Source organism: Dendropsophus ebraccatus, chromosome 12 (genome assembly GCF_027789765.1).
Source record: "Dendropsophus ebraccatus isolate aDenEbr1 chromosome 12, aDenEbr1.pat, whole genome shotgun sequence".
NCBI classification, from domain to species: Eukaryota; Metazoa; Chordata; class Amphibia; order Anura; family Hylidae; genus Dendropsophus; species Dendropsophus ebraccatus.
In genome coordinates this window covers 81,324,243-81,344,850 of record NC_091465.1, presented here as the reverse complement: position 1 = coordinate 81,344,850, position 20,608 = coordinate 81,324,243, and the positions used below count along the sequence as shown (strand labels likewise).

The following is a 20,608-nucleotide window of genomic DNA, read 5'->3' as shown; positions in this document are numbered from 1 at the left end:
GTATTTCTTGCGCAGCGCTACATACATGATTCCAATGTGCGTCGCACGTATCACACGTCATGCTGTACGAAAGATACTGGAACAGTATGTATGACGTGCCTTTTTCTGGGCTACTGGAACAATATGTATCACGCGTCATGCTGTTCGAATAGAGATGAGGGAACCTGGAGCATGCTCGAGTCGATCTGAACCCGAACTTTCAGCATTTGATTAGCGGTGGCTGCTGAACTTGGATAAAGCCCTAAGGCTATGTGGAAAACATGGATATAGTCATTGGCTGTATCCATGTTTTCCAGACAACTTTAGAGCTTTATCCAAGTTCAGCAGCCCCAGCTAATCAAATGCCGAACGTTCGGGTTCGGATGGACTCAAACCCAAACCTGGTTCGCTCATCTCTATAATGTACGAACGTTACTGGAACAATATGTATCACGTGCCTTTTACTGGGCTACTAAAACAGTATATATCAAGTGCCCTTAGTGGGCTACTGGAGCAGTATATATAACGTGCCCTTAGTGGGCTAAACCACGGACACTATAAGTGACTTGTACACACAGGGTACTGGAATAAATACACCTGCTGATGTTGCTGTTATATCATCTATTTCTTAGCACTGAGAAGCTTTGGATGCAGAGATGACTTTTTCGCTGTATTTTAGCCCTGAAAAGGACTTTTGGGTTCTGTAGTAATCCTGCCTAACCAAAACGCTACTAAAACCTATCTCTCCCTGCTCCAAGATCTTTCCCTGGCTAGGTTGAAAGCTCATCTGCGGTCGAGAGGCGGGAGCCAAGTATTTAAGATTCAAGGTCATGTGGTTCAGCCATCCAATGAGGGTAGATGCCGTTTTGGCGCTGCGGGCATACTCCCAGGGTCCCTCACAGCCTCCCTGCATGGTGATTGGATTAAAAAAAGCGCTAACTGCGATGGGAGGGCTTTCCAATGTTTCCCGCGTATTCGCCACACTACTCGATTGAATTTGAATCTTTCGAATACCACAATATTCGATCGAATACCATCTTTATCGAATCGTATTCGCTCATCTCTATTTGGTATCGCTGGATTTCTACCGACCTGTAGAATTCAATTTGCATGTTAGTTTTACCATGTGGTGAATTAAGAAAAACTATTGTCACACAAAATTGTGTATATATTTTTTTTTTTCCTGGCTCTGTGATACATTATATAGTAAAATAAAAGATGACAGTAAATATAAATTCTAATGGTGCGGTCCATTCCGCTTACTGCTGCCCACTTCCAGAGATCTCCTCCGTTTTGTAATATGTAAATATCTGATTTGGTGCACTGGAGATGGTCCCAGTCCTCCCAGTGCACCGATACCCCCTCCCCTCGGGGAAGCGCCATCTTCAGAATTAAAGGAGTTGTCCAGCAAAAAAAAAAATTCTTTAAAATGAACTGGTGCCAGAAAGTTATACAGATTTGTAATTTACTTCTGTTGAAAAATCTCAAGTCTTTCCGCACTTATTAGCTGCTGTATGTCCTGCAGGAAATGTTTTGTTTTCAGTCTGACACAGTGCTCTCTGCTGACATCTCTGGCTGAGACAGGAACTGTCCAGAGCAGTAGAGGTTTTCTATGGGGATTCCCATAGAAAACCTTTCCTACTCTGGAGAGTGGTGCCGATCCAATGGTATGGAGATCTTTATTCAGTAATTTTTGTGGTACATTTGCTTTAAGGATTCCTGAAAAATTTCTGGGACTTTTCATTAGGTTGTTATATGTGGCATCTGGAAATGTTTCAGCCTAAGGAAAATAAACGAAAAAGAAACATTAATAAAATAAATCAAATAGAGCAAGGGTCCTAAACTGGCAGACCGCAGAGGCCACCTGTCCGGACCCCGGCTGCAGCTCAGTATACCTTTATATTGAGCTGCGCTGCTCCGCTTTGCACAGTAACTATGAGCGCTCGAAACGAGTGCTCATAGTTACCGTGCAGCAGCAGCACTGACTGTCACTCTTGTGGCCGCAGCGGTCCAAGAGGACGCTCTATTTCTCTGGTGTTGGTTCTCAAGTGATGTTACTCTGTCAGCGCCAGAACAAGAGGACAGCGGCCTCTTGTGACCGCTGCAGTGCGGCTACAAGAGCTAAGAGAAGAGGAGACGCCCGAACCCAGGTGAGTATAAGTGTTTTTTTTTTTAATGTTATATGCTATATGGGAGGGGGAGCACAGGGGGAGCTATATATTACTGGGGAGCACACAGCGGGGGTCTTTGTAAACGGGGGCCGCACACAGGGGGTCTCTATACAAATGGGGGGAAAACACAGGAAGTCTCTATACAAACGGGGAGCACACAGGAGGTCTCTATAAAAATGGGGGAGCACACAGGGGTCTCTATACAAATAGGGGAGCACACAGGGGCTCTATATACTACTGGCAGAGTGCACAGGGGGCTAAATGGGAGCACAAAGCGGGCGGCTATAAACTACTGGGGAAGTGCACATGGGAGCTATATACTACTAGGGGAACACAAAGGGGGCTATATACTACTGGAGGAGCGCACATTGGGGCTATATACTACTGGGGAGTGCACATAGGGGCTATATACTATTGGGGGAGCACATAGAGGGTCTATATACTAGTGGGGGAGCGCACAGAGGGGCAATACACTACTGGGGGAGCGCACAAGGGGGCTATATACTACCTGGGGAGCGCACAGGGTGGCTATATACTACTAAGGGAGCACTTAGGGGAGCTATATACTACTGGTGGAGTGCACAGAGGGGCTATATACTACTGGGGGAGCACACAGGGGGCTATATACTACTGGGGGAGTGCACACAGGGGATATAAACTTCTGGAGGAGCGCATAGGGGGACTATATACTACTGGGGGAGCGTACAACAGGCTATGTACTAATGGGGGAGCGCACAGGGGGACTATATACTACTGGGGAGCGCATAGGGGCACTATACAAGGGCAGTTGTCCCACAAAACACGTTTACTGCTGATGTTAAGCTCGGACCTTCACCTGACAATAGACCCCGGTAAGTTGACCTTCACTAAAAGTTGTTGAGTACCCCTGGGATAGAGGATAAATGTTATATTAATGTTATATGGGGGTGTACTGATAAATGTTAAAGATTATACCATGGTCCCCTATCCCCGTAGCACATTTTCTAAAGACAATTGTCACTGCAATGAATTTCTATTTGAATAAATACTGGATAAATACTGTGATCACTGGATAACACAATATTGTAAAGAAGGCATGACGGATAAAACACAATGCGTAAATTATGGTAGAGTCGGGGACACAATGTATAGTGTAACTGAACCGTGTCTATCAACTAATGTGAAGTATTCAAAAAAAGCAAAATGATCATAAGTAATATAAACACAAGATATTGATGAATAACATACATTACCTCTGACAGTAATAGACAAGCAGCACAACCAGCAACAGCAGGCCGATTACGCCAATCATTACCAAAAAGATAATGTTGCTAATGCCGGAAACTTCATCTATAAGAAACATAATGAATCTTAAGGGTACAAACACACACACACTGTATACGCAGCAGATCTGCAGCAGATTTGATGGTGCAGATTTGATGCTGTGTTCAGTTATTTAGATCTAATCTGCTGCGTATCGCAGCAGAAAATACACTGCGTATATGGTGTGTGTGTTTGTACCCTAAAAGGAAAGTAATCAACAAAAACCATATTGACCTCTTAATGACCTAGTGTCACGATCGGCAGGTGAAGACAACACACTCGACAGTGGGCCCTAAATCTGACCCCACCCACTGTCACCTGCCTACTTGCCTCAGTCGACCCTAGGCGGTCGCGGACAACCACGAAGACAATCCCTATACTGTATACGTGCAGAACATAAAACGCAGACAGACAGACAAACAAAATGCGGAAAGTCAACTAGCCGAGTCAGGAACCAAACGAGCAACGCAGTACAAAATCAGAACCGAGCGGAGAGTCAGGGGACAGGCAAAAGGTCAGAATCCAGGCAAGACAAAATGGAGAAGGATAGGACAGAATACAAGGGACTGGGGAGCTGGGATCAGAAACAACTAATAGCCAGCGATTAGAGGCTGACACTGCAAACACTTTATACTGGATCAGGAGCCCGGACCAAAGACTGATTGGTCCGGCCTCCTGAATCCAGACACATAGCAGCTGGTGCGCTGCAGGCTGAGTGGCAGAGCGATCCGTCACTCAGCCTGAGCTCAACAGCACTCAGCTGCTTGGCCGGGCGACGTACACTAACGCGAGACCCGCGGCTTCCCTGGTTACTAGGGACGCCGTCGGGTCTCCGTGACGTCACCCGGCTCGGCCGAGGAGGACGGCGCTGCGCTCCAGCCGGACCAGACGACGCTGGAGCGCGGTCAGGTAAGTTACTGACATTACCCCCCCCTTCAGGAGGGGCCTCCGGACCTCTACCTAAGGGACCAGGCTTAGATGGATTTTGCAGATGAAACTGTCTAACTAGACGTGATGCATGCAAATCTCTACTAGCTACCCAGGTGCGCTCCTCTGGTCCAAATCCTTTCCAATGAACTAAATATTGTAAAGAACTCTGAACCCGACGAGAATCCAGAATTCTCTCCACCTCATATTCCAGTTCACCTTGAATGATTAACGGAGCGGGAGGAGCAGACGGAATCACTGGATTAACAAATTTTTTCAATAGAGATTTATGAAAAACATTGTGAATTCTAAGACTCCTAGGCAACAGCAGCTTAAATGAAACTGGATTTATGATTTCTACTATAGGATAAGGACCAATGTATTTTGGAGACAATTTACCAGATGGTGTCTTTAATTTCAAATTTCTAGTGGAGAGCCACACCTTGTCACCCACCCTGTACTCAGGGCCAGATATGCGTCTTTTATTAGATTGTTTTTTACAATTCTCTTGAGCTTTAACCAGGTTCTGCAGAGCCTGGGCCCAAACTGTGCACAGTTTTCTGTAAATTTTTTCGGCGGATGGATTAGTGGATTCGGACGCATGTACAGAAGAACAACGAGGATTAAACCCAAAATTACAAAAGAACGGCGACATTTTGAGAGACTGACTTTCACGATTGTTCAGGGCAAATTCAGCCAATGGTAAGTATTCTCTCCATTTCTCCTGTGAGCCTGCAACAAAACACCTTAAGAATTGCTCCAGTGACTGATTTACCCTCTCCGTTTGTCCATTGGATTGTGGATGAAAGGCTGAAGAAAATGACAAAGATATACCTAGACGACCACAAAACTCTTTCCAGAATCTAGATACAAACTGTACCCCCCGGTCCGACACAATATTCTCCGGTACCCCATGCAACCGTAAGACATGACTAATAAAAAGAGAGGCCAAAGTACGAGCATTGGGCAGTTTGCTGAGAGGAATTAAATGACACATCTTCGAGAACCTGTCAACAACCACCCAAATCACCGTTTTACCCTTAGAGGGTGGTAAATCAGTTATAAAATCCATGGAGATGTGGGTCCAAGGTCTAGCAGGCAGGGGCAGGGGTTGAAGAAGTCCCTCCGGTAACCTGCGAGGAACCTTGGACCTGGCGCAAATCTCACAAGCTTCTACAAACAGTTTAGTATCCGTAGCCCAGGATGGCCACCAGTTATGACGAGACAGTAGGTACTTGGTACCAGCAATACCTGGATGACCTGCCAGTACTGAACAATGTGTTTCTTCCAACACTTTCAACCGAAGATTAGGGGGAACAAATAGTTTATTTTCCGGGGTGTTTCTAGGTGCCATGGACTGAGACTGAACCACCTGAGCAGCCAGATCGGGCTGCAGAATTGCCACCACCACCCCAGGAGATAAGATGGTTTCGGATTCTCTTACAGGGACCTCTTTAACACTGAAACTACGAGATAACGCATCTGCCTTTACATTCTTGGACCCTGGTCTGAAGGTGATTTCAAAATCAAACCGTGCAAAAAACAATGCCCATCTGGCTTGCCGTGGAGTAAGGCGCTTGGCTTTATCTAAATAAACGAGGTTTTTATGATCGGTAAGAACTTTAATTTTGTGTTTAGCCCCTTCTAAAAAATGTCTCCACTCATCAAATGCCCACTTAATGGCAAGGAGCTCTCTATTGCCAATATCATAGTTGCATTCGGTCTTGGAGAACTTTCTAGAGAAGTAGGCAACGGGTCGGAGGTTAGTGAGTGTTACGGGACCTTGAGAGAGGACAGCCCCTACACCCACCTCTGATGCGTCTACCTCGACAATAAAAGGTAATTCAAAGTTAGGTTGAATCAACACTGGAGCGACAGAAAAACATGTTTTGAGTTTGTCGAAGGCCAGAATGGCTTCAGGAGTCCAGTTATCCATATCGGAACCCCTTCTGGTGAGATCAGTTAAGGGTTTAGCAATTACTGAGAAGCCTTTAATAAATTTTCTGTAGTAGTTGGCGAAACCCAGAAATCTTTGAAGAGCTTTAAGATTCCTGGGGCGTTCCCACTTTTCAATGGCTGCCACCTTAAGGGGATCCATACCAAAAGAACTAGGGGTGATTTTATATCCCAGGAAAGAGACCTCCTGAACACCAAACTGGCACTTCGACAACTTCGCAAATAACTGATTGTGTCTTAACAGTTCCATAACTCTGCGAACATGATTGACATGTGAAGACCAATCTGGAGAAAAAACCAAGATATCGTCCAAGTACACCACCACAAAACGACCCAGGTACTCACGAAACACATCATTGACGAAGCGTTGGAAAACTGCAGGCGCATTACACAACCCGAAGGGCATGACTAGGTATTCAAAGTGTCCCTCGGGGGTATTGAATGCAGTTTTCCACTCGTCACCCTCCCTTATTCGAATCAAATTATAGGCCCCCCGGAGGTCGATTTTAGAAAACCACCGGGCCCCCCCAATCTGATCAAACAAATCTGGAATCAAAGGGAGCGGGTGTTGATTCTTAATGGTGATTTTATTTAGCTCCCGATAATCAATGCAGGGACGTAATCCACCATCTTTTTTACCTACGAAGAAAAATCCGGCCCCAAGGGGAGAACAGGAGGGACGGATGTGACCCTTATGTAAACTTTCCTTAATATAATCCCGCATAGCTTCCCTTTCTGGTCTAGACAAATTAAAGATACGCCCTTTCGGGTATTTAGATTCAGGAACCAAATCGATAGCACAATCGTATGGACGATGAGGGGGTAGTTCATCCACCGATTTTTCATCAAAAACATCACCAAAATCAGACAGAAACTCGGGGATCTCCCCTTCTAATGAAGAACATCCTGTTAGATTTAAAGAAATACAGTGAGCAGCACACCCGGGCCCCCATTGGACGAGCTCTCTGCTTGCCCAATCAAAAACAGGGTTATGCTGGGTCAACCAGGGCAAACCTAAAATAACATTGGAAGACAAATTGTCCATAACCAAAAAATCAAGACACTCCGAATGGATCGACCCCACTTTTACTTCTAGAGGAGGAGTGATATATTTCACTCTACCTTGAGCCAGTGGTGTAAAGTCCGCCCCAGTAATACTCAGCGGGCATTTAAGCTGAAGTGGACATACCTCCAAACTGGACCAAAACCCGGAATTAATAAAATTAGCGGATGCCCCTGAATCCACATGGGCCATTCCCGAAATACACTTCTCACCCAAACATAGTGAGATGGGGACCATTAATTTATTCTTATCGAGTGGTACCTGTGCGCCTGAGTGACCCCCTCGATAGTCACTCAGGCGCTGGAGTTTTCCGGCGATGATCCAGGCTTGGAAGTACATTCCCGAACACGATGTCCAGCTTTGCCACAGTACAGACACAGATTATGTTGCATACGATGGGCCCATCTAGTTTTCGCATCGGTAGCCCCGATCTGCATGGGTTCCTCCGGAGGTGGTAACGGGGAAGGAGGAGGTTTAGAAGGAGACAGAAAAGAGGTAGGGGTTTTACAGAGTTCAACGATTCCTTTCTCCCTACGTCTGTCCCGCGTACGACGGTCCACCCTGATGGCTAACGTCATGGTCTCTTCTAACGTTTCAGGGGGAGGATAAGCTACCAACCAGTCCTTTAGCTGCTCAGATAGGCCCACCCGAAACTGATAGCGCAGAGCAGAGTCGTTCCAACCGGATGGGATACACCACTGGCGGAACTCTGCGCAATAGTCCTCAACTGGCCTTTTACCTTGTTTTAAGGATGTCAACTGTCGCTCGGCTACAGCAGTCCTGTCAGGGTCGTCATACAATAACCCCAAAGCTGAAAAGAAATAATCAACCGAGGTTAACTCTATGGCGTTGGGAGGAAGAGAAAATGCCCACTCCTGTGGTGGCCCCTGCAACAGTGACATGATAATCCCCACTCTTTGAGACTCGTCCCCTGAGGAGCGGGGACGTAGTCGAAAGAACAGTCTGCACCCCTCTCTGAAGGTCCGGAAATTCCTTCTATCACCCTTAAATTTTTCTGGGAGTTGTACCGGTGGTTCAGGGGGGGAAGGGGTGGTCATAGTAACTTGTCGGGGAGCAGCCTCCTGCTCCTGAACCCGCTCAGCAAGGCTCTGTACCATAGAATTTAGGTTCTGCATTTGCTCCAACAATGCTTTCATAGGATCCATAATAGAAATCCTGGTGCACGTCACGAAACTGTACGGGCTGGCTATTCTGTCACGATCGGCAGGTGAAGACAACACACTCGACAGTGGGCCCTAAATCTGACCCCACCCACTGTCACCTGCCTACTTGCCTCAGTCGACCCTAGGCGGTCGCGGACAACCACAAAGACAATCCCTATACTGTATACGTGCAGAACATAAAACGCAGACAGACAGACAAACAAAATGCGGAAAGTCAACTAGCCGAGTCAGGAACCAAACGAGCAACGCAGTACAAAATCAGAACCGAGCGGAGAGTCAGGGGACAGGCAAAAGGTCAGAATCCAGGCAAGACAAAATGGAGAAGGATAGGACAGAATACAAGGGACTGGGGAGCTGGGATCAGAAACAACTAATAGCCAGCGATTAGAGGCTGACACTGCAAACACTTTATACTGGATCAGGAGCCCGGACCAAAGACTGATTGGTCCGGCCTCCTGAATCCAGACACATAGCAGCTGGTGCGCTGCAGGCTGAGTGGCAGAGCGATCCGTCACTCAGCCTGAGCTCAACAGCACTCAGCTGCTTGGCCGGGCGACGTACACTAACGCGAGACCCGCGGCTTCCCTGGTTACTAGGGACGCCGTCGGGTCTCCGTGACGTCACCCGGCTCGGCCGAGGAGGACGGCGCTGCGCTCCAGCCGGACCAGACGACGCTGGAGCGCGGTCAGGTAAGTTACTGACACCTAGTCAATTTAAAATTTTTGCACTTTTGTTTTTTCATACAATATCCTGTGAAACAAGAGTAGCTGTGGTCGAGTTACAGTCCGTTTCTAGTCAAGTATGATTGCTGCCAAGAATTTAGAGGGTGTGCTTTCCAGGACCTGGCTACTTGGCCAGTTCCTGAAGTAGTCAGGTGTATGCTGTGTTCCAGTTTCCTCAAAGTTCCTGAAAACTACACCATGGCCTACTAAAGCTTCAAGGGAGTCACTTCTGCCAACAAGATACCTAGGCCTGTCCACGCTGAAGGGATTGTCATTTACTAATTTCTGAAGTCCAACAAGTCTACAAGAAGGGACTACTAAAAGTGGCTGGAGAAGCTTGCCATTTGCCGATGTGTCCTGCTGTCTTTTGTTTGGCTTCCTCAGCTAATTTTGAGGGGTCAGCTCTTCCCAATTGTTCAAGCCTGTGGCCCGTGCTACCAAACTTGATACTTGTCTACCTGCTCAGCATCGATGGGTCAACCATAGCTGTGAGTATGGGTTATTCTTCTATATATCTAAAGTCATTACAACTGCAGCCAAGATTCTTAGAATTCCTCCCAGCAGAGTACCATTTCTATAGGAAGAGCGGCGTAAACCTATGGGAGCATGGACAGTGCACAGCCGCAGACCCAATGTGTAAATGGAGTACGTGAATGGTAATAATACATAAGTGCAATCTCTGGACTGAAGCAAAGAACAAAGAGATACAGAATTGCCAATAATATAATTTGAATCTTTTTTCATTGTCTACAAACCGTTCTCATACATCAAATTATCATATTATATTTTCTAATGTACAGCTGTAGCGGCAAACATGGCCTGATGCCACAATTGTGTCAGGGAGGTATGTTAAAGTGTCACTGTCGTTTCGCAAAACTTTTGACTTGTCATAGACACATGTCAAAGGTTTTGATCGGTCCAGGTCTGAGTGTTCATACCCGTACGGATTGGGAGATAGAGCTGGGAGAAGACCGCGCTTAGTGCGTGATCAGTCAGACTTATAATGGAGCTTTATGGAGCCCGACTGATAAGTATGACAGATCCTGTGACACAGAGGCGGGAGAGGACCGCGCTTAGTGCAATCTTATTCCGGCTCCATCTCCTGATCAGTAAGGGTCTGATTTGTAAAATACTGGCCGTTATTTGCCCAACAATGGCCGTTGTTATGAAATACGGCCGTTGTTTTACATAGTGTGAACCTAGCCTAAATATGTATTGCATTTTAGTATTGAGACTTTAGGCTGTATACATACATAGTACAGGTATCTGGGTCAGGGCTGATTCTCCTCTCCCCACAGGATTTATGGCAGTACAGGAATAGGGCTCCATGTCTCTGGTCACGTTCCTCACTGTGATCTCCCGTCCTGTCTCCGGTAATCTGGATTTCTCTTTCCCTTTGTACCATTCATACTCATTTACTTCAGGCTTGAAGAAGCTGTTACATTGTAACGTCACATCACTTCCCTCCATCACTTCTTCCATCTCGATGACGGTGACAGACACATTTTCTGGTGCAACTGTCAGGGAAAAATTATGATACAGATTTAAAGGGGTATTCTACTCAAACATAACTTTTGATATACTGCTCATGGTGAGAGTAACAATTCCTTCCATACTTGTTATTATATATTCAGTCTCCTTCCCCAGTTCTGAGCTGCTGCTTTCTGCTGAAAACACAAAAAATCAGTGTGTGAGCTTTCCTCTCTGTCTCCCCCTCCTCCCTTCTGAGACAGATGATGATGAACAAGTTCCTGGCTTGTCTGCAACATTGTAGCTTATTTTTAATGCTGGGAGGGTTATTCTGAGGTCAAGTTGCTAATTAACTCATTGTGATTATCCCTCCTAGTATTACAAAGAAGCTACAATGTTGCAGATGAAGCAATTCAGGGACTTGTTTACATTAGCTGTCTCAAAAAGGAGGGGGGAAGGAGGGGGAGACAGAGGATTGGCTCTCACAGTTTTTTGTGTTTTCAGCAGAAAGCAGAAGCTCAGAATTGGGGGAGGAGACTGAATAGATAATAACAAGTTTGGAAGAATTGTTAGTCTCAGCATGGGCAACAACATATCAAAAGTTATGTTTGAGTAGAATACCCCTTTAAATATAATAACAAATAATTGTCAATTTCAGGGGCACTGTTTGTAAAAATATTGTTATCACATGGGTGGGAAATTACATCAGTCCAGCACAATGGGAGAAAGTAATGCAAAAAAGCTAAAAATTTCTGATTATTTTGTTTCTTCAAAAACAAGAGGGTTCCCAGAGCCCTTTCAGTATTATCAGCATTATTTGTACAGTAAGTATGCAGAAAGCTCATCTGCTCCACCTAGTGGTGCTTGCAAGAAGAATTTTTCCTTTGTCTCTTGTGCAGAGAATTTGGAGGTCAGTCATTTATCATGATGTGGATTAAGATTGGGCTTTGCATGCACACATTTATTTTAATCAAATTGCATAATATTTTTATAAGAGGCAGGGTTTGGCTGACCCTTCAGAGGACTACAGCGCCCTCAGGTGGGCACTGGATTCAACATAATAAAAAAAAAAAATCCTGAGATTTATTGTGCAATTGCAATTTTTTATTTTTTCCCCCTGGCATTTTAGACTTTAGGTGTGATTTTTTTTTTCCCCCCAAGACATACTGTACTTTAGGTTAGCGGTAAATATTTGTAGTGAAAGCTTTTATAACCTAGTACAGTCAATGGCCATCTTAAAGAAGTTGTCCACCTTAAAATAGCTTATCTCTTATCCAAACTAGCAAATTTTGGTTCTTTGGACCACCACCATATCAGGACCACGTCTGTGGAGCCACCTAGTGCTCTCTAGTGGCAGCATACTGATGCATCCTGTGGCAGGATACTCCAGTTACTTGAGTCGAGCATTTTTTAATGCTCGAGTACTCAACTCGAGTAAGAAACCCTATGGAAACCAATGGGAAACTCAATTATTTGCCACTTGGTCCCTTTAAGTAACCTACTGCATCTCTGTATCTCAGGTATCTTTGTATGCAGACATAGTACACGTATCTCTGTATACATACATCTGTAGTGTCCCACCACAGATGTGCTACTAAGTTCCTATTGGGAAAAGTAACTTGTATCAGGTTCACGCTGTGGGATATAGTCTGAGTGTATACTGTGTTTTCCCCACTAGGTGTCACTACTATGGTTTTCTATGCTTTATTCCATGCACAGCTGAAGGAAACTATGAGTTTACTATTGTATGTCATGTGTAAATTTTTCTGTCACATGTGCAGGCTGTTTTCCCTCTTGTATCTGACCTATCCTCTTCTTTTTCTTTTTCACCACATAACCCCACCAATCACGGGGACGTTTAGTTTGCCCCTAGAAAAGGAGATTAGTTCCTGGTGGCAAGAGTTCTCTAGTTAGTCAGTGGAGAGGGAGCAACAAACAAGACGCCGTTCCTGCTGCAGTGAAGTTAGAGCCTGACTATGGCTAGGACTCTTGTCAGGGACTAAGAGACTTGAGCTTTCACTTCTTTAAGCAAGAAACCACCACTAGCATGCATTGCTAGATGCCTCAGTAGAAAAGGACGTCCTCTGCGGAACACCTTGTCCACGCCAGGGATACGCTTTGCACAGTACAGGGCAATGACCTGTTTCCTGTTAGGCATTGACTCCAGTAGAACAGTTGCAGTTAGCCTACGTATTCCACTGCATAACACACGACTATCCCAACACAGGGACATGTGACCACGTACTACCCTGCCAGGACGGGTACCCTGACATTGTAGGGCAATAGGTGGTCAGTAAATGTGAGTATAAGTATCTTCTCCTCTACTACTGTCAGCTAAGCTATCCTGGCAAAGTACAGTGCTACATTGGATAAGACCCTCAAGAAACTACTCTCCTCTATTTTCTTCAAGTTATTGAAGTTATTGAAGATATATATATATATATATATATTTTTTTTTTATATATATATATATTCGTGTATTGCACTAAAGAACTAAGTAAACAGACGTTATTCCGGTTAAGTCACTGGTCTATCATTCTGCACCAGCTCACCAACTTACACTTGGGTAATCCAAATGTTAGGACTCGGGCCGTGGGTTCAGCTCGGCGTCCATAGCAGCCAGACTGCTTCTCATGTTTTGCTCTGCTCTGATATTCCATGCTGTAGCAGTGGCAGGTGTTTCACTCCCTGTCCGATCAACATAAGGTGTAGTGTGTTCACTGATTGTTGACTGACAGCTGACTCACCTGTCAGCTGTCGGTATCTGGGCAGGACCTGGAACCTCAGCCCCAATCACGCCTTGGGCTGTGACTTCAGGCTCCATAAGTATCCTCACTTGTCTCATGTTCCTTGCTTACGATAGTGCCTTGTTTGACTAGTGTTACTTGACCTAGCGTTTCCCTGCATTTGTATTATGGTTACCTCACTTCTGCTATTGACCCTTTGACTACCCTTTTGTACACAATTTTGTACTTCGCTGCTTGGTTGGTTTCTGACTTGGACTTCTGACTTCCCCCATCATTGTGTTGTGTATTGTCTTGTTCTGTTCAGTGTTGCACTTGAGATCAGGGACTGTCGACCGGTTGTCTGTTGCTACTTAGAGCATCTGAGTCAAGTAGGTAGGGACAGTGGGCGGATGCTAGCTTCAGGGCTCACCTGTCCTTGTGTCTCCCTTTCCCTACCCTAACACCAAACCTGTGAAAGTGGAGCCTGTCTGACCGGGGGTGGGTAACAACGCAACTCCAGGCTACCTGGACAAGTGCCCAAGTGACCCTACAACTCCCCCCCCCCCCCCCCGCGCTTCACCGCACATAGTACAGGTATCTCTGTATACATACATAGTACAGGTATATGTGTCAGGGCTGATTCTCTGCTACCCATAGAATTTCTGGCAGTACAGGAATAGGGCTCCATGTCTCTGGTCACTTTCCTCACTGTGATCTCCCGTCCACTCTCCCACCGCAATCTGGATTTGTTTTTTCCTATGTACCATTCATAAAAATATACAGCAGGATTGGCGAAGCTGTTACATTGTAGAGTCACATCACTTCCCTCTATCACTTCATCCATCCCGATGATGGTGACATTCGCATGTTTGGGATCATCTGTGGAACAAGAATATTTTTTTTGGGTTTAGAGAATGTAAGACATAATTGCCATAACCAGAATATCACTTGTAGGATTCATTACATCTGTAGGAAATTATATCATACATTAAAACCAGAAGAAAAACAGAAACTTGAAAAAGAAACAGCTACTTTTGTTTCTACGTACATAAAAAAAAATCAAAAGTTTTTATTGCCCTCCTTTATTTTAAGCATTAAAGAGGTTGTCAGGGCAAAATTTAATTTTGTCCTTTCCACAGGATAGGGGAAAAGTAAGAGATTGTGTGGGACTGATCTCTATACCCCCTGGCGATCTCCGTATCAGCCCCTAGCTTCTGTGTTATGAATAGAGCCGCAGGTACGGCACGTGATCCATGGCTCTACTCATTCCTATGGAGGTGCTGGAAAGAGCTGAGTAAGGCGGAAGAGCCAGCACCTCCATAGGAACTAATAGAGTCATGGATCACTTGCCATAGCAGCGGTTCTAGTTATAACACAGAAACCAGGGCCCGATACGGAGATAGGCAGGGGTCCGGAGGTTGGACCCTCCCGCAATCTCTTACTTTAACCCTATCCTGTGGAAAAGTTGGTAGGGGGTGGTAGGGGAAAATTGATTTTGCCTGGACAACCTCTTTAACCCCTTTCCTGCAGAAAGACGTACCAGAATGTATGCAAGCAGTCAGAATTATATTGGGGTCACAAAAGTTGAGAAGAAGAAAAGCCTATGAGACACTGGCCATGTAGACAGCCACATCTCTCTATTTAGATGTTTTTGTGCAATGTTACTGAGGAACATGTTCTCTCTAGATGAGCCCTCACTCTATTATCCTCTGGGAAGAGCAACATACCCTAGACTGACACTATGCTGGGGCAGAGAGTAACATTTAAAGAAGTCTGGCGGATTATAAAGTCCAGCAGCCAGCAGATGGGAAATTGATAAGTACAGTACTGACTTAACTCTCCCCGTGCCTGTGGTGACGGCGGGATCTCCGGAGCTGACACGTCACAACCCAGCTGATGGACTGGCTGCTCAGCCAGTCAGTGACTGGGACGGACGCCGCTCCAGTCACTGATTGGCTGAAGGGCCAGTCCATCAGCCAGGAGAGGCCCTCCCCTCCCCGAGTCATGATGTCATTACAACCTGGGAGGAAATGCCTTCCAGCGGGAGTCCTGGGGCTGGTTCCGCTGTTCACCGAAGGCACAGGGAGAGGTAAGTCAGTACTTGTAGTTAATTTCCCCCTTGCGGGCTGCAGGTTTTTATAATCCCCTGGACTTCTCCTTTGGAAGATTTATGGGCATAGACTGATAGGATTCCTTGTCGCTCTTCTTTTCACTACAGTTCAGAAATTATTCATATAGAGATATAATACGTACAGTAGACGTTCATTGTTTTGTTTCTCTCAATTATTAGTCCATTAGGATATGAAGCCGTGCACTGAACAGGACTCCCATTATCCACATAGGAAGGGATATAAGTAAGTTTTGATTTTTCTTTCCAGGACCCTCTAGAAATCTTCTCTGACTGATGAGTAACATTCCCCGGTATGTTCCATTGTAGAGAAGGAGGACTGGAGCCACATTTGTGATATGCAGTACAGAGCATACTGGTGGTGTCTCCTTCAAGCATAAGTTCAAATACATAAAGCTGAACGTTCACATAATCTGTAGATTGATACAAAAAAGACACTGTTACTCTAATAGAATATGTCCATTAGCGGAGATTGTGTTCGAGAAGGTTTTACAAAGACTTTTAAGGAAGCTTTTCCACCCTGAGGAACATGGACAATCCTGAGGTCTTGTAAAGTGGGAGGTCTGAAGGCACGGCCAATGTGTGTGCTAGAGACCTGACGTAAAGCGAAGACTTGGGAAACTAAACCCCCAGTATGTTTTACAGACACTAGTATACCCACCTAGCACCACTATTCTGACTACTTTTTGTTATTTACCTGGAAGGAGTCCTAGCGCTGTGTGGTAACCCAGGGGCTGCAGGTGTATTCAAGAACTTTAGGTTTTGTTACTGTACCACTGTGGAACTTGTCACTGTGGCACTAGGTCTCATCATAAAAACTGTTCCTAGGACTTCTTCCTACAGTGTGGTGGTGGTGCGAGACTGAAAGGGGGGCATTTATTAAGACTGGTGTATGAGTACCCCATTTTTGAATTAAGCCAGTCCCCGTTTCACTAAGAGGTGCATGCAGAGTGGGGCCCATCTAGAAGTACTGGGCACCAGGTGAACTACTGGTAGGAGCTGACTTTCAACTTTAGGGTTCAGGGACTTGCAGAGGTGCACACAGGTGAGAAGAACTTCTCTAACCTCTGCCTGGTGTGAAAGACCCCCTCATCATGGACAAGGACTAGGACCCTTCAGATGTCAGGCTCCAGCTTCATCACCACATCAAATTTTAACCTTTTCGATAATGGTCAGCATTTGGCGTGCAATCCTCATGGAGGGGGTCATGGGTGAAAATCTGTCACTCCTTCTAGTATTTGCCCAGCAAACCCTGTGGAATTGAGCATTATTAGGTAAGCCAGCACTGACTTACTGGGTCCGGTGGCATAGAGTCCCTCCATTGGACATGGTGTGCCCCTGGCCCAGGGAATCTTTTACCTATAAACCAGTGATGCATAGTGCTATGATAACGTCCCTGCTCTTATTTCTTAGGTCCTCCCAGGTCAAAGAAGCAGTCAATTCTACTCCTATTTCCAGCTTACCAAAGATTACCATAGATCATTACAGGACATTACCACTCATCCTCTCTACATACATGAATACACAGACACATCACATACACTAGGAGAGCAGTCAGATACAATAGACCTAATAGAAATAACTATGTCACCAATGGATATAATGATAGAAGACAGTGAGAAGACTCCCAGTGGTGCCTGGTATCAGTATATATATATATATATATATATATATATATATATATGTATTTATTTACCTGAGACATCGAGATAAACACCTCTAGATTGTTTCTTATATGCATTTATATTTATATGCTCTGCGACCCCTGGATAATAATATTTGCCGCCATCTTCTCTCCTCACAGGATCTATCCGCAGGGTACAGCTCTTATTCCCCGGTACCAGTGAGGTTCGGTTTCTGTATTCCTCTATTACTACAGATGGGTCCTTGGTGTTAAGGATCTCTTGTTCATCCCTTTTATCATATAAGAACCATGCAGTGCTGGATGTCCCTGAGGTTCCGGCAGGATCATATGTACAAGGAATCTCCACACAGGAGCCGACCAGAGCAGTGATATGTTCAGGGAACGTCCATCGCTGACATACAGAGCCCAGATAGAAGCCTGGAGACAATGACACAACATGAGGCTGGAATCTCATTCTATCCGATTATTCTGGAATTGTGAGACTATTTACCTTGACAGATGAAGAGAAGATAAACCTGCTTCACTGCCTCCATTCTGTATGAGGATAGTCGGCGACTAAATCAGGAAACCTGGAAGATGGGAAATAGATACAATAATGTGTTATCAATATTTACTTGTTCTGTTTGTTTGTTAACCCCCCCTCCCCCGAATGATGTAATAAATAGATTCTGCACTATTAGGGGATAAGTCATTTCCAGTATCTTCTATCACACATCATCATTAGCTAAAACTAATATGACTGGGTAAAACTTTTACTCAAAAAGTCATAAAATATAATGATGGAGCCAAGCTGCTACACCGAGTGGACTCTAGATGCTATAGCTTCATTTGCGGCCAGAATTAGTAAAACCCCTGTTGGTTGGATACAATGTTGGATACATACTTCCCCATTGGACCCTAGAGAGCAGCTGGAGAGCTGTTTGCGCAGTAAAGCAGAGTGTGGCCTGTGGGGCTGGATTCTATTGGTTTAATCCTATTTATTATGTAGTCTCCCAGCACAGGTGTGTCACTAGGGTTGTTATGCACCTGGGCAAAGTAACTCACTCAGGCTGTCATAGTGGGATTAAGGAGATGTGTATTATGTGTTTTTCCCCACTAGGTGTCACTGCTGTATTTACTGTATGTATTGTTTTGAGCACAGCTGAAGGAAGCATTGGGTTAACTGTTTTATGTTACATGTTATGTTTAGAGATGAGCGAACCCGCCAGATTTCTGGTTCGTATGAATCAGAAATCTCGGCGGCTGTCTCCCGCTGTCTGCTCGCACTGTGCAGTGGGTGAATACAGCGTAAGGAACGCCTAGAAAACTGGGATACACCCAATTCCAATGGCTGTATCCCAGTTTTTCAGGCGTTCCTTACAATGTATCCACCCGCTGCACGGAGCCGGCAGACAGCGGGAGTCAGCCGCCGAGATTTCTGATTCATACGAACCAGAAATCCGGCAGGTTCGCTGATCTCTAGTTATGTTCTCTCCTGATAGAGGTGCAGGTCTTTTTCCCTCTTTTTTCTGCCTATTCTCTTCTTGTACCTGCAAGGGATACCTTTTACAAAACACAGAGAAATCACCTGGAGTTAGGTACTGACCCCAGTAGGACAAAGTGGCAGTTAAGGCTACGTATCCTACTGCAACGCACGGCTATTCTGGGAAACCTTGTAAAGTCTGCTAAACCCAGAGCAGGGACCTGGGACCTCATACTACCCTAGCAGGACGGGTATCCCGACATCATAGGGCATAAGCGGTCAGATCAAAAGGATCTATACGAGAGTACGAATATCTTCTTCAGTTACTTCTATCTTCAACTAGGCTATCCTGGCAGAGTATACTGTAACATTGCACAGGGCCCTCAAGACGTTCCTCTGCTCTACCTTGCTGTCAAAAACTTCTGTTACTACCTCCTACCTGCTGTTACCAAAAGTGTGATGTCCTGTAGGTAATCAGCAAGTAAATGAGATGAATACATCAGTGGCACTCACCCGGTTTTCTCTGCAAGCTTTATTGTAGTACAAAAATCATCAATCATCCTGATGAACAACATGCAGGTGAGGGAGGAGAAACTAAAGTGCTCAAAGCTTTGGGGGAGGGGCTTTGCAATCTTTTAAAACTTTTTTTTTACTCTTTTTAGGTCTCCCAGTTGACTTTTATAAGCAATCATCGGATTACTTATGCTGGTTAATGCTACTCCATCACATTGAATGGATTAGTGACAACAGTCTCCTGTTACTACCTGAAGCAATCTCTATGAGTATCAGGCTGCAGCATTGTTCTCAACCCCCCTGCAGCCCCTCATCCCAAGAGCAGCAGGTCAGAGGCCCTAGCCATGTACAATACCACTACAACCACCCTCATCATCTCCTGCTTTATCCCTTCTCACTTTCCTCCATATCTAGCCTTTTGAATTTGAAAGGAGTTAAATGGAGGGGAGGAAACACTTTAAAATATTAGCTAGAAAAAACAGACTTGTCAGCAGGAGCAGATCTGCCGGAGCCATGTGCTGGGATCACTGATGGAGAGGGGGAGAGAAGGGCGTGTTCTTGTTTCCCTGTTAGGGGTCTCATCAGTTCGGTCAGTAATATACACCCTGGACAGGTCTTATGTTATAGAAGATCATGATCTGCTGGAGTGATCTCCTGTCTATAGTCATTAGAGATGAGCGAACCTCGAGCATGCTGGAGTCGATCCGAACCCGAACTTTCGGCATTTGATTAGCGGGGGCTGCTGAACTTGGATAAAGCCCCAAGGCTATGTAGAAAACATGGATATAGTCATTGGCTGTATCCATGTTTTCCAGACAACCTTAGAGCTTTATCCAACTTCAGCAGCCCCCGCTAATCAAATACCGAACGTTCGGGTTCGGATGGACTCAAACCCGAGCCCGGTTCACTCATCTCTAATAGTCATACATCATCCATAGATATGTGGCCGTCTCCTACCTGTTATCATGTGTCCAGATAGGAAACCATGCAGCAGCCTTGCTCGGGCAGCGTCTGTGATCCTTCCCAGCTCCCGCTGTATATGTTCTGTTTGTCAGTAATTATTCCTGTCCTTCTGCTTATATGCTCTGCAGTTCTCCTAAACATTAGAGACATTTCCAGGATGTGATGGGGTCTGGCATCCCTCCCTGCCAGATTCCTTCCCCGAAGCTGTTTGACTGACAGCAGCGGAGGCCAATCAGCTGCCGTCTCCTCAGCCCCCTCTCTCTGTATACAAGGGGGGAGAGCAATGACTGCAGCACACATGGTACACTTTATATATACCACTCCCACACTATACTAGACACATATATTTATATAACTGTATATTGTATTTGCCTAAAACATTATAATAACATTCATG

The 20,608-nt window shown here is 45.3% G+C and overlaps 2 protein-coding genes across 4 annotated transcripts in view; both read right to left on the bottom strand.

Moving 5' to 3' along the window:
- The window catches only part of LOC138769700 (B-cell receptor CD22-like), a 65,542-nt gene extending 45,154 nt beyond the window's left edge, over nucleotides 1-20,388 (bottom strand). For all 3 annotated transcript variants that reach the window (XM_069948316.1, XM_069948318.1, XM_069948319.1), the window contains exon 1: nucleotides 20,206-20,388. The gene's annotated coding sequence lies outside the window, so the exon portion shown is untranslated. The remainder of the gene's footprint in view (nucleotides 1-20,205) is intronic.
- Nucleotides 708-16,064, bottom strand: LOC138769701 (B-cell receptor CD22-like). The gene is made up of 5 exons (XM_069948320.1): nucleotides 15,754-16,064; nucleotides 14,113-14,379; nucleotides 10,558-10,821; nucleotides 3,383-3,479; nucleotides 708-1,759 (listed from the first exon to the last, which is right to left on the bottom strand). The coding sequence occupies exons 1-5, from the start codon at nucleotides 16,004-16,006 to the stop codon at nucleotides 1,723-1,725; spliced, it is 918 nt and encodes a 305-aa protein (XP_069804421.1). The 5' UTR covers nucleotides 16,007-16,064; the 3' UTR covers nucleotides 708-1,722.
- Nucleotides 20,389-20,608: the final 220 nt, after the last annotated feature.

What these genes read in the sequence shown, in the direction of transcription:
- LOC138769701 (XM_069948320.1), bottom strand. Translation starts at nt 16,006, where the DNA reads ATGCTTGAAGGAGACACCACCAGTATGCTCTGTACTGCATATCACAAA. An exon ending in CAAAACAATGAACGTCTACT is followed by an intron (nt 14,380 to 15,753) that starts GTACGTATTATA and finishes CTTGTTCCACAG; the next exon opens with ATGATCCCAAACATGCGAAT. An exon ending in GACCCAGATACCTGTACTAT is followed by an intron (nt 3,480 to 10,557) that starts GTATGTATACAG and finishes TGTTTCTTATAG; the next exon opens with ATGAAGTTTCCGGCATTAGC.